This window comes from Ursus maritimus, unplaced genomic scaffold (assembly GCF_017311325.1).
Source record: "Ursus maritimus isolate PB19 unplaced genomic scaffold, ASM1731132v1 scaffold_15, whole genome shotgun sequence".
NCBI classification, from domain to species: Eukaryota; Metazoa; Chordata; class Mammalia; order Carnivora; family Ursidae; genus Ursus; species Ursus maritimus.
The window spans coordinates 22,106,680-22,120,266 of NW_024423897.1; the positions used below are offsets into that span (position 1 = coordinate 22,106,680).

Consider the following 13,587-nt stretch of genomic DNA (forward strand, 5'->3'; position numbering starts at 1 on the left):
CCTTCTGGAGCCCACTGACAGGACGTGAACTCAGGCTGTTTGACTCCCAAGTCCCTTGCTCTTTCCTGTACCGCACTGGTACCTCAAGTGGATTGCTGTTCCAAGTGAGGCCAGCAGTGCCGTGAGACTGCTTAAAGAGACTGATGCCACTCTGGGCTTGTCTCTTAATAGAGACACAGCGTCCAGCTCAAAGGAGGCGACCGTGCTGCTCTGCTGTCCTGTGGCCAGACCAGCCTCAAGCGCTGTGTTCTCTCCCGGGTGATGGGGACCGCCTTCCGGGGGCGTTGATGGACTAGGACGCATCAATGGCCTGGCCAGCCCCCTCATGTACTGCTGTTGTCCTTACAGCCAGGTGGGCGCCACGGCAGGGGTTGAGCCACCCTCATGGAAGGGAGAGGACCATACCGGATCTACGACCCTGGGGGCGGCGTGCCTCTGGGAGAGGCTTCCGCAGCTTTTGAGCGCCTAGTGGAGGAGAATTCCCGACTGAAGGAAAAAATGCAAGGGATAAAGATGTTAGGTAACACAGAGCCTGCGCGCTCCCTGCAAGCCTCCTCCCCGCAGCCTGCCGTGCCAGCTGGCATATGCCTCCACCCAAGTCATCCCTCTGCCCCTCCTGGCCCCGCGCTGGCTCCTGCCTCCCAGCCCTGTCTTTGTGCACTTCCATAGCATGAGGCCAGCATCCCCGGCCCCGATTCTCCAGCACCCCAGCATCATGATGGCAGGACTCAGAATACCCGAGGGACCTAGAGGGAGGCGTGGGGTGGGGGAGGGAGGAGGAGCTGGAAGGTCCAATTTGTGCACATGGAAACAGAATGGCCTCGTCTTCTGGGAGCACCAGAAATGGGAGAGCAGGCCTCACCAGGACCACAAGGGCATGGTCCCCAAGTGTTGGAGCAGGGAGCTGAGCTTGGCTTGAAGCAAAGTGGGAATAGGTCCTTGATTTCTCTTGTCCTGGCTTTTGCTCGAGCTGTCCCCGTTGCCTGGAGCAGGCCCGCTTACCTCCCCATAACTGAACCAACCCAGATGCCATCTCTTCCTCTGTGTGAAGGATTCACTGATACCCTGTCCAGAAGAGTCTGTTTGCTCTCCACACCCCTAGAACTCTCCCTTTGCTTTGCTGCCACCTTCTCTGGCCTTAGGCTTTGGCGGTGAGCATAGGTCCCTGATTTTCCAACTGCTTACTCCTTGCTTGGCAGATGTCTGCTTGGAATGGCAGATTAGGGAAGGGGGAGTGGAGTTTCCCATTCTCCACTTGTAGAAGGAAAACTGAGGCCCAGAGGGGTAGTGGTATTACCAAAGGTCTCCTCCCTTCAGGCAGCCCCTGACTGGGGGGTGTAAGCTGTGGGTAGCCCCCAGGGGCCATGATGGCTGGTCTCAGAGAGCCCCTGGCTTTCTGTAGAGTCCCTGGCCAGTTATGGCAGGAGTGGGGCAGGAGGACAGTGCCTGGAGACCAGGAGTTTGTTCTTGGCTCCCCTCTACCCTGTTTTCCCTGATTGCGGGGCCCCTTCTTTACCTGGCCCGTCTCTGCTTGGGGGCTGGAATGGTGTGTGTGATGCTTAGCCCACAGGGTGATGGTGGGGGCACAGTCCAGGGCCTCCAGCATCAGGAGTCACACAGAAGCAGGCTTAGGGGTGTGGGGCTGGGAGAACAGGTGCACTAAGCTGAGTCACTCCTTTGCTCCCCGTCGTCTCCCCAGGGGAGCTTTTGGAAGAGTCCCAGATGGAAGCATCGAGACTGCGGCAGAAGGCAGAGGAGCTGGTCAAGGACAGCGAGCTGCTCCCACCACCATCTCCCTCTTTGGCCTCCTTCGACCACCTGGCTGAGCTCACAGGTAGGAGGGGGGTCTAGGTGGACCTCTGCCTTTTCCCAGACTCCTAACTCTCTAGATCCTGAATGGTGGTCTCCGTTCTCATTTGGAAACCCACATCTCCTCCATTGATCCTGAGGCCACAGACCCTCCTCCTAGTCCACTTTTGTCTACAGCGTCCCTCAGAAGGTCAGACGTGGAAGGGACCTCAAAATAATTCTGTCCAAAAGTGGCTGGTGACTCAGCACTGCTGAGGCCCTGGCAGACACTAGTGATGGCTCCCAGTCCCCTGCACCCAGCACGTGGCCTCGGGATCTGTAGCAGCATATGTATTCAGCAGACCTTTAATGAGCAGCTGCTGTGTGCCAGGCGTAGAGTTCCAGGCAGCTACTTCGAGTCGCTCAGAGTGGGCACGTGGGTCCGAAGCTCTCTGGGCTGGCCCCACTTTTTCCATTCTACCACGGGGGAAGCTGAAGCCTATGGAAGAATCTGGATTTCCTGTTAGCCTGCTGCAGTGTATTTCAGGTGTAAGGTACACACGCTGTCTCTTAAAGGAAAGCGTTGACTATGAGGAAGGCTTGCAGTCCTAAGCGGAGTCACCCTGCAATCCTCAGCATGTTGCCGAGTACAGGGCAAGGTTGGGGACAAGGGGAGCAAAGGTCCCCACACATGAGGCTCAGGTGCCTACTGCTGCAGCCCGCCTCTAGTCTTTGCCCAGGCCCGTGTGCCAGTCTTCTGCTGGCTGGTGGTTACATTTGCTGAATGGACACATGGAGGAAAGCGATGAGCCCAGAGTCCACGGCACTGTGGTCAGTGGGGACTTCCAGCCTCCACTGGTCCGCTCAGCAGTGATTTCGGAGTCCCAGCTTGGCGCTGGGCCCACCCCCCGAGTGAGATGTGCAGCCGCTCTCCAGCAGCTGCAGGAGGTCAGAGGGAGAGACGAGACTGCGTCCTGATTTTGCCAGGGCTGGCTGTGTGACTGTGGGCCGGTTGGTGACCTTTCCCTGTCTCCTGTTTCCTTACTTGAAAATGGACATACAGAGCTGTCCCGAGAATTGGCTGAGAGGATAAATATAAAAATACTTTGTCAATCATAAAGTGTCCCCCTTGTCATCACTGAGGCAGGTCCAGGGTAGCGAGGAGCAGAGACCACCTTGGGATTTTCCCAGCAAGTCCAAAGATGATGATCTCTCTGTCCAGGTTCTGTCCCCATCATTCCAGTCATTTCCCTAGGCTACTGGCCCTGATGGGACCACCTCCCATTTTCCCAGACTTGTGTAGGGAATGCTGAGAACTCTTGGCCTGGGCTGTCCTCAAGGGCGTGGTATCTGGGCTTTCCCCCTTTTCCTGCTGCTTATCCATGTGTTCTCAATTCCCCAGGAAAGGATGCAGGTGGCCCAGCACCACCCACTGACCCTGCACACCCCAGCGACAAACCGGGGCCAGTCCAAAAACCTCCATCCAGCGTAAGTTACATTTGGAGTCATGGCTGAAAGTTGCCTGGACCTCAAGGGCCCATTGGCAGATACGAGAACTTGGAGAGAGACGGTTGAGGTCAAAAAACTTGGGCTTTGACTTGCTAGGTGATACCGGGCAAGTTGATCTCTGTCTCCCTGGGGCCTCGGTTTCCCTGTTTTCAAATGAAGGTCATAGTTAACACTTAACCAGGAAGACCCTGGGATGCACAGGGCATTCCTCCCGTCTACTGAGTTGCATAATGCCTAGCGTGTGTTGACCGAGCACAGTGCTGGGATAGAAGTAACCTGGAACTCACATTCTCCAAGGGGGCTTAGAAAGTGTCTTCTCCAGATTTGCCACGAGAAGTTTCTTGGTATCCTAGGACTGGAAGGGACCCTAGTGGTCGTACTGTGTAGGGTCTTCCTCCTACCAATGAGATCTAGAGAGGGAAAAGCTTTTTGTTGCAAGGTCGCACAGACCACTGGGGAAGTGGAGGTGAAAGGGAGGCTTTCCAAGGCAGGGCTGAGATCCAGAGCTGGGTTCTTGGTGGCCAAGAGGCTCAGCCGAAGCTGAGTGCAGAGATCCTTCCACGTGTCTGCCCATATTCCTGGGACGAGGGAAGGCTGGAATAGTCCTTGGAGACCAGATTTAATAGCAATCCCAGAGCCAGCGTCCTGGTTGAGAGGAACCACTGGCCTATCCATTGGTTGCACAACCAGTACATTCTACTTGGTACGGCTGAGAGGTGTGAATAGTTTGGAAGTCCTTGGCCACCCTGCGTTTGGGTGAATCCTGAAAGTCTCTCCAAATTTGTTGACGTATCCTCGGGACTTACTGCGGTCCACTCCTCTGGGATCTCTGGAACTGGCTTGGCAAGGCTGGCACGGGACTGCCTTGGTGGTGGCCATACTAGCTGCTGTCTGTGTTGCCTGCTTTTGCATGAACTAACGACGTGCCCTCAGTTTTCTCATCTGTCCAAAGGGGATATAACCCTCTGACCTCTCTGGAGGTTGCTTTGAGAAATAATGGAATCTGTGAAAACATTTTAAAAGTGCAAGGCCTAAAGTGCTGCAGTTCAAGGTCACTGGTCCGACATCCCTGTTTTACAGACGAGGAAACTGGCCAAGGAGGGGAAAGTGACCTCAGATCACACAGTAGGGTGCGGGCAGACCCGCTGGGAATCCTGCTCTGCCGTCTCACAGGAAGTGATATGGAATTCCCTGTGAGCTCAGCCTCTGTGCAGAGGGGCTGCCCGGATGAATCGCGGCTCTGTCACGAGGCTCCAGAGGAGGGGCGAGGTGTTTTTCTCTCAGGCAGTCCCTAACTCCCTTTCTGTACAGGGCACCTCCTCTGAATTTGAAGTGGTCCCCGCCGAGGAGCAGACTTCTCCCCCAGCGAGCAGCGGCCACGCCAGAAGCACAACGGTGAGTGGATGGCGGGTCCCCAGCTCATCCCACGTCTCCTCTCTGTTTCAGTCACCTGGCCCTGGTGGAGAGGCACAGGATCCACTCAGATCCCTTGGGCACTCTGGAGTCACTTGGGGATACACGAGGGGCCGGAGCAGGGGGTGCTTCTCGCTCACATATGCAAATCCCTGGCTGGTGACTTCCCCGACTGGGGCCATACAGGCACGCGGCCATTGAGAAAGCCTGGGCACGCTGCCAGCTCTGCTGGTCTCGGCCTTGTGCTGGGCACCGACACACACTATGACTCAGCTTTCGGGCCTGTGGGCTCCTAGCCGGGGTGGAGTAGAAAGGGCCAGAGAAGCCCAGAACAGCTTGAGGCAGGTGATCCTTTTGTGCAGGCTCTCTGTTCCTCCCGGGCTCCCCTTCGGGGTGCGCGCACGCACACACACACACACACAGACACACACACTGCCACCTATACACTCCTCCAGCTCTGGGGGTGTCTACCCAGCATTCTCGTTCCATACCTTACCCTACTTGCTGCCTTTATTCCAACTGTGTCCTCCTCTGCTCTCTTAGAATGGCAGACCTAGTGGAGAACCATTGCAAAAAGTCTAGAACATTCTTCAAAAGTCTTTAAGTCCTGTCCTCTTCTCCTTCTCCCTCCGTGTCCACTTTGAGATATTTTGGTGAGATTTTTTGGTGGTTATGAGGCAGTAAGTGGCCTGACTCTTCCCTGTGGTCTCTATTTCCTCCTCCTACTAAGGACTGGGGGACAGATGTTGCTCCTTAGTTCACTGGTGGCATGTTGTATCTGTCAGTCCCCCAGTGCAATGTCCCCCAAGGGATCATCTGGCTTACACTAGCACGCCCTCAGTGACGGTTCCTCATCCTCTCGGGCAGGTCTGAGCATCAGAAAGGTTCTGCTCTATCCCCGAAGGCTCTGAGATGCTGGTCAAGGAGAAGAGACACTGGGGCGCCTGGGTGGCGCAGTCGTTAAGCGTCTGCCTTCAGCTCAGGGTGTGATCCCAGCGTTCTGGGATCGAGCCCCGCATCAGGCTCCTCCACTGGAGCCTGCTTCTTCCTCTCCCACTCCCCCTGCTTGTGTTCCCTCTCTCGCTGGCTATCTCTCTCTCTCTCAAATAAATAAATAAAATCTTAAAAAAAAAAAAAAAGAAGAGACGCCGCCCCTGCTCAGAGAGTATTTCACTCTATGACCTTGGACCAGTAGTTCCATCTTGTTAATAAGTTCCTCCTTAGCCCCACCCTGTGCCTAGGCTGCCTCCCTGCCACCTGGGAGCTTGCAGGCTAGTGGGAGAAATCGTAGCGATGAAGCAGTTCATGAGCCTTAAATAGAGCAGCATTCACCACCTCAAGCCCTTTGTGGGAAGAGGCAGTGGGGGGATGAATGCAGAATTGAAGAAGCAGCTCTCCTATTAGGATAAGGTGCTAACAATATTATGTAAGCGTCTGCTGAACGCCCCGTGTGGCTGTAGGGCATTTCCAGGCGGCAGAGTGCAGAGACAAGGTTGCTCAGTGTGGCAGGGCACTGGATCACGAGTCAGAAGCCTGCGTTCCAGTCCTGGCTCTGCCACTGACTCACTGGGCGACTTCGGGCAAGTTCCTTCTGCCCGTACTATGGTTTCTCAGCCTGAGTCCTGAGGCTTCCCATGGCGTTGACATCTGTGACTTCCATAAATGTTTAGGGGAGGCTGCTAGAGGAGCTGAAACGTGGGCAGGGCTGGGAAGGGTGGGCAGAGGGGATACTTCGGGAATGAAGACTGAGGAGGCATGGGGCCTGGTGCATGAAGGCTCGGGCAGGGGGAAGGTGGGGCCTCAGATACCCTGCAGGGGAGCCGGGCTCAATGCAGTGAGCTATAAGGTACCAGTGAGGATCCTTGGACATGGTGTTGGCATAACTAAGGCACCATTGTCTTTGGTACGAATGTTCTAGACAGAGGAGAGGTGGCTAAAGATAGACTGATTGATTATTGAGATGGGACTATGTTGCCCCCAGTTTGCTTCATTTCTTACATACTCCACTAGACTGGGACTCTCTGAACCCTCTGTTTTGACTCTTGGGTTCTCTGAGGAGTCGATGAATGCTTGGACCGTTCCCCGGAAGACACACCTGTAGACATAAAAGTCAGGCAGCTTTGGTCTTTGCATGGCTCCCGGGTCAGAAGTCCCTGAACCAGTGACTCAGTGCTCAATAGAGTGACCCCCTCTCCTGGGCTTGCAGCTTTCACATGGCAGCTCACCCTTGTAGGAGCCCCGTGAGGTAGAGGGGAAGGGAGGAGTGTGTGTACCTTCAGTAGAGGAGGACTCGGGGGCCTGGTGGGCGAGTGGTTTACCCACAGACGCTCAGGGAGGCCCAGGGTGTGGGAGGAAGGTGGCCCTGCTGCTATTAAGCCAGCCCGCGGCCTGGGAGTCCCAGGTCCTGCCCCATGAGTCAGCCCCAGACAGGGAACCTGTGTAACTAGAGAATTTCCCTGGGCTGAGCGGGGCTCAGGGGGAAACTGAGTCACGGGCACGGGGAAGCCGAGGGAGAATGGCGGTGACGAGTGGTCCGTGTGCCCTTCCCTCCCGCCAGGCCTTGGGCCCCCCGCCCCACGAGGACAGCAACCTGATGCTGCACCTGCAGCGGCTAGAGACCACGCTGAGCGTGTGCGCCGAGGAGCCGGACCGCAGCCAGCTCTTCACGCACCTGGGCCGCATGGCCCTCGAGTTCAACCGGCTGGCCTCCAAAGTGCACAAGAATGAGCAGCGCACCTCCATCCTGCAGGTGAGGGCGGCTGGGAGGAGGGCCGGGGATGGCAGGTGTGCTCCCCCCCGCGCCTCCCCCCGCTCTTCCTGGGAAGCCAGGGGTACCACAGGCACCTCGGCGGGTGGTGTTGGGGGCTGACTCCGGACTTACCGTTCAGGGTGGGGAGCAAGGTAAGGAAGTCGTGGGAAGGCACGAGGAAGAGGAAGGAAATTGGAACATGTGGGTGGGCGATGCAAATCTCATGGTTGGGGATACCACCGGGGCGTGGGTGTGGGCAGGTCGGCAGCAGCCCTGCCTCTCGGAGTTGGAAGAATTGGGATTCAGACCGCAGTCTGTCATGTGCTAAATCCCATGCTCGAAGCCTCATCCTCACCTCCCTCTCAACCCTCCCTGCACCATGGGAGTGAAGTCAGATTCCTTCCTAGGCCAGGCCAGGCCTTGGACTAGAATAGAATGGTCCTCGGTTCTAGTAGTGACTTTTTTTTTCCCCTGTATGATAATGGACAGGTCACTTATCCTCTCTGTCCTGCACCGTCCCTCTCAATAACATGGAGTCGGGAATGCCTCCCTCATGGGATTGCTGTATTAACGAAGCACCCAGGGAGGCCTCAAACATAACAAGTGGTCACTGTTAGGGTTTTGTGGGGATCGGTCGTCCGCACTGAGCAGGGGATCTTAGCCTCAAGGGCCTTGGGTAGGGAAGGATTCTGAGATGGCGAAGCTGAGGCTCTAAGAGGACCCGAGTGCCTGTCACCTTAGTGACAAAGTATAACTTGAAGTCTCCTTCCTCCCTCTGGGCCAGTTACCATCCTGTCACTGATCTGTGATCTCATTCGTGTCAGCAGACATTCAAGATGGTCCCGTTGATGGGGGGGTGGCGGGGGAGTCTGCTGTGTGTGACCTTGGGAAGGGCTGGACCGACAAGAGCAGGAGGGGCGTCTGGGCTGGAGACAGACGTGAGGAGAGAGGTGCGGGGCAGAGGACTCCAGGGAGAACGCAGGACTCCCATCCCACCGTGAGGGAGGTGCGCGTGGAGGGGAGCGACTGGAGCACCCTGTGAGGGTCTGGGGGGGCCAGGCTGAGGGAGACGTCTTTCTGCTATCACAGAGGCTTAGAGGTGTCCGAACCGAGCTCTGGGGAGCTGAAGATGGTGCGCTGCGTGCGGTGAGATCACTTTGAGTGTCAGCGGTTTGGCTTTGAAATTGACGCCAGGCCTCGTAAAAGAGGGTCCTGCCTACCTCTAGCATTTTTTGTGTAGCAAGCTCCTGTGTGCGTTGCCTTCTTGGCTCTTAGCATAGTTTGTAATAAGTTTATCTTATTGGGTGGCTTATCTACTCTGTGTATGATTTTTTTCCCTGCGCCCCCTGCTAGAATATACAAGGCGGGACAGGTGCCTTACGTGTCATACTCACCGCTGGATCCCAGCGTCCAGCGCTTAGCAGGTGTTTTGTGCACATTTTTGAGTGAGTGATTTTGAATGAATGATCAAATGACCTCACAGGTAAGCTCTCTTGGTCCCTTTAATGGAAGGTGATGACCTTGGTGACCTCCTCCCTCCATCGGCTGTTTTGTGCCCGGGGCATTTGCCCAGAGACTCAGAGGAAACAGCCCTCTGGACTGGCAGGTAGACAGTGCACGAGTCCTCGTCCCAGCGAGTCCTCGTCCCAGCCTTCCCTTAGTGATCGGGAGCAGGACATTCTGTTCCCACCCAGGGCCATGGCATCCTGGGTATTTGCCCAGCCTGTGGGTGGAGGCACATTAACCCAGTTCCTCCTCATTGATTCATTGATTTGTTTCTTTGTTCGCTCAACAAACACTGTCAAAGGCAGGTATGGCGCAAGGCCTCTGCTAGACACCAGACCAGTTACGGTAGTTTTCCGTCCTCTCGGCCTCGGATCCCTGGTGTCCCACCAGCCTCCATTTCCAGGCTGTCTCCTCCATGCAGCCTTCCCGGGTCTCCCCTGTGTTAGTCAGAAAGGGCTAGGTTTTGCTGTGGAAGCAGACAACTCTGAAATCTCCCTGGCGACCGTACGGTTTTCCCTCAGATTCCATGTGGCAGGGGCTTGTTTCTGCTCCTCAGACGCCCCGGCGTCTCATGCCCTTTGGGTGTGAGGCAGCCACAGGGGAGAGCGACCAGAGAATCGTGCCTGGGCCAGCCCGGAAGTGAACGCGTGTCGCTGCTGCTCACTCTCGTGGGCCAGGAGTAGCCAGGTGATCTCGGAGAGCCCGGGACTTGGAAACGGAAGGGAGCAGGTGGAGGCGGTGATTACCAGCAGCTGTACGCCAGCCCAGCTACAGGCCTGCCCTCCCCTCTGCGCCTGCGGCGTGGCGGGGGGGGCACCCCAGTTTAGGTCTGCCACATGGGCTGTAATCCCAGTGGTGATACTTAGCAGCTGTGCAACCTCATGCAAATCACGTCACCTGCCCCGGCCCGCTTTTAAAACAGAGATGAGTTAAGCTGCTTTGGGGAAGCCGTGAGGCTCTCACGAGGCAGCGAGTGGAAGGGCACTGGCTGTGGACGTGACGCGCACTAGGTGCTCACCAAGTATTTGTCGGAAGAGTAACTTCGTAGCGACATGTGCATCACATTCCTTGGCGGCACCCCCTGCCCTCCCCGTCCGTGAGGCCCTGGGCCTGGCCGTCCCATCTTCCATGCCCCCCTCCCCACCTCGCTGTGCTCCCAGCAGGAACCCTCAGATAGCATCAGGGGACTGGCAGGCCACAGGGTCTTGTTTGTAAAGGAGGCAGAGAGGAACCATTGTCCCCATGCGGAGAGGAGGGAACTGTCTCAGACGTGAGGCAAGCCCGGGCCGCACCTGAGAGCTTGCTGAGGTCTTGACCGAATGCCCTGCCTTGTCGTCTGACCACACCGAAGCCTCTGACGGTCTCCAGATTGACTGGCTCACAGGCCTGCTAGGACTCTGCTCCTCACGCACTCTTTCCTTCACTGGGCCGCTCAGTCACGCGGTCGGGCCGGCCTTCAGCAGAGTTAAGTGTTGGCTGTGCTAGGTCCGGAGCTGGGAGAGTGGGGAGGGGGTCCTGGGCCTCCAGGCGCTCACAGACTGGTGGTTCTTCAGCTGTACTCATCACAAGTCCTAAGCAGGGTGAGAGCAGGGGCTGTGAGCAAGGATAATGCAGTGGCCTCACTCACCCGAGGTAGGGGAGTCGGGGAGGACTTCTCTGACAAAGCGATGTTTAGGCTGAGACCTGAAGCAGGAGTAGAAGTCAGCTGGGGGAGGCCTGGTGAGGAAGAGTGTTCTACACTGTGGGGACAGCAGTGGAAGAGGAGGAGGGGCAGAGCCCTCTGCCTAGCTAGACCAGAAGGCCCTGTGGCTGATTCTTGGTCAGGCATCCTCATGGCTGGCTCTGAGGGAGAGGATGCATAGAGGAGCCCGCATGGGCCCAGCACCTGGGTTCCCAGCTGTCCTGAGAGGGACTGGCTGAAGCCATGCAAAGAGGATAATGTGTTGGGACCTGGTGTGGCTATGGCCCCTCCCCTGTCCTCCATCATCAAACTACATTTGGGATGCACCCCTTCCCTCACCTTGCCCCCCCCCCGTCTGCCTCTCTGCCTTGCAGACCCTGTGTGAGCAGCTTCGGAAGGAGAATGAGGCCCTGAAGGCCAAGCTGGACAAGGGCCTGGAACAGCGGGATCAGGCTGCTGAGAGGCTGCGGTAAGTCCAAGCTCCTCAGGAGCCAGGAGTCAGACGGGCAGGAGGAGAGGGGTAGTGCCTGGCACCGTTTTCTGGACGGAGGGCTGAGGGCTCTGAGGCTGTGGATGTCAGGTCCCTTGGTCCTTCTCTTTGGGTACCTTCTCTGGCCCTTTTAATATCGTTCTAGAGTGTCTTAAGAGCCTCAGAAGAGGGTCTGTACAAATTGCACTCCTTCCGTGGGAACTTGCTCCCTTAGCCTGTTAGCAGCGGGCGAGGGCTCAGGGCTTTGCTGCCCTCTGCTGGTCACCATCCAGCAGTGTCCCGCTGTTTTCCTGCTAACAGTCAGGGCTCCCTCATTTGCCTCCTGGCTCTCTGACTCCCCAGGATCCCTGAGGGTCAGGGAAGGCATTACACGTTCACACTCCCACCCCTCCCTCCTCTGCTGAGATCCTGATTCAGTGGGTGTGAAGCAGGCCTAGGCATTTTCCCAAAGACCTCTGGGATTACGATGTAGGTAGACCCGGGATCATACTTGAGAAACACTCTCTTGACTGTCCGCGTTTGAAGGGCCCTTCGAGATTATGCGGGTCAGACCCCGCACTGTGCCGAGGGGGAGACTGAGTCCCAGAGAGTAAGGCGTGTAACTACGGAGTCACTGTGCCATTTGGAGTCAGCATATATTTATTTATTTCCAGAGGGCCAAACAGTTGGGAGTTTCAGAGCCATAATGACTCCATTCATGGATCTGAGACCCCAGGCTGGAGGAAAGACTCAGGCTAGAAGGCAAGAGTGCAAGTCCCTGCTGTGTGACCTTTGGAAAGCCACTTGACTTCTCCGTTTTTCTATTATGACATGGAAACTTAGCTGGCAAATACAACATAAATATTTTCCCTAGTTCAGTCATACCTGAACCCACATCAACTCTTTTTATTATGTCCTATGTCACCTACCTTATTGGTTTAAGAATTTGCTTTTATTTGAATCATGTTTTTACTTAAAATTATGATAAAACATGCAGTTAACAGAATAAATAAAACTTGGAGTTAATAGAAAACAGCATTACCTGCAATCAATAGAAGACAGCCCCAACAATAAATACAGTGAACATGGAGGGGTTTTACTAAGTTCTGGCAAAGTGCCGTGGCCCACAGGGGGCTCTGGGCCTGAAGCCTGCCCTCTCCCTGTGAACAAGGCAGACCAGCATGTCCTGGAGGAGAGCTCCAGACCTGTTAGCCTCGGGTGAGACTGTTCCCACGCTCTACACAGGAGGTTTGAAGCTGATTGGAAAAGGTGTAACTTTCTCCCTGGAACTCGATCAGGGTCGTTTAATGCAGGTTTGGATGCATCCTGGAGATCTCATGCGTGCAGACCTCCCACAAATGGGAAACCCTGCTGTTGATGACCAGAGACTTCTAGAGAAGCCCAGATTGCCAGCAAAGGGACCTAGGGATGCCTTCTTTTGTTCTCCCCAAGGGCAGGATTTGGGGTCCCGCCTTCTTCTCCAGGATGCAACTACACTTCAGATGAGTAGAATGTCCGAGGACCCCAGCCTCCTTTACGCAGGGCCAGCAATGTGACCTCTCTGTTTGCCTCTGACCCAGGGAGGAAAACCTGGAGCTCAAGAAGTTGCTGAGGAGCTGCGGCAAAGAGGACGCCTGTGGGCAGCCAGGTGCACCACAGATAGAAGGTGCAGGCAAGAAGGGGGTGGCCGGACAGCAGCAGGTACGTGCCCAGAGACTCCTTCCACGTCATCCTCGGTCACCAGGGTCCCGTGGCGGTGAGCTCACCACCTCCTGCTGCAGCCAGCTCCCCTGTTACAAGGTTCTCATTAGATGGCGTCTCTTTGGCTTAGCCTGACGGTTCACGCCCCTGGAACTTCCACTCCTCAGCCCTCACTCAGCATCCCATCCCCTGGCATGCACACTCAGGCTGCTGGCCATGACCACGGCTCGGTGGCCCCCACAGGCCTTCTCCTCTCCAGGCTGAGTAGCTCCAGTTCCTTCAGCCACTGCTCATAGAAAGTGGTGTCGAGTCCTTCGCTCAGTCTGGGCACATTCCCTAAACATGTTCCTGTTTGTGAAGGTCTCTGATGGGTGGGTCTCAAAAGTCAGTTCAACATCTCAGATATTCCTGGCAGAATTAGGGTGTTGGGTTGAGAACGCCCCTCAGGGGACCCTGGTAAGCTCCTGGGATTGTGTCCTGGGCCCACTGACCCGGAGAGAAGAGGGGGTTAGCTGACATTGCCATGGCCTGGCACTCCTTCCCACGGCTGCTCCCAGCTGTGGCTCACATCCAGTTCCCACGCAGGGGCTGGCTCTCCTCCCTCGCCCAGTCCGTGCCTTTCCCCTTCCTGCAGAGCTGAGCCCCAGCTTTTTCCTGACGTGTTTTCTCCTTTTAATGGGGTTTAATGGCTGCACAGCAGGACTCAATGTTTTTAACAAACCCCACACCTATGTAATGGCAGCGATTATCTTAATAACTTAATTCCTTGTT

General features: G+C 56.0%; 1 protein-coding gene across 4 annotated transcripts in view; it reads left to right on the forward strand.

Annotated features, from left to right (window-relative positions):
* TNIP1 (TNFAIP3 interacting protein 1) overlaps positions 1-13,587 on the forward strand; it is a 48,568-nt gene that overhangs the window by 19,692 nt on the left and 15,289 nt on the right. For 3 of the 4 annotated variants that reach the window (XM_008692492.2, XM_008692491.2, XM_040630393.1), the window contains exons 2-8: positions 349-520; positions 1,700-1,834; positions 3,191-3,276; positions 4,609-4,692; positions 7,268-7,459; positions 11,021-11,115; positions 12,696-12,816. In XM_008692492.2, coding sequence (XP_008690714.2) covers positions 385-520; positions 1,700-1,834; positions 3,191-3,276; positions 4,609-4,692; positions 7,268-7,459; positions 11,021-11,115; positions 12,696-12,816 — 849 coding nt within the window. In that variant the 5' untranslated portion in view covers positions 349-384. The remainder of the gene's footprint in view (positions 1-348; positions 521-1,699; positions 1,835-3,190; positions 3,277-4,608; positions 4,693-7,267; positions 7,460-11,020; positions 11,116-12,695; positions 12,817-13,587) is intronic. The other variant, XM_008692493.2, reaches the window with a different exon arrangement.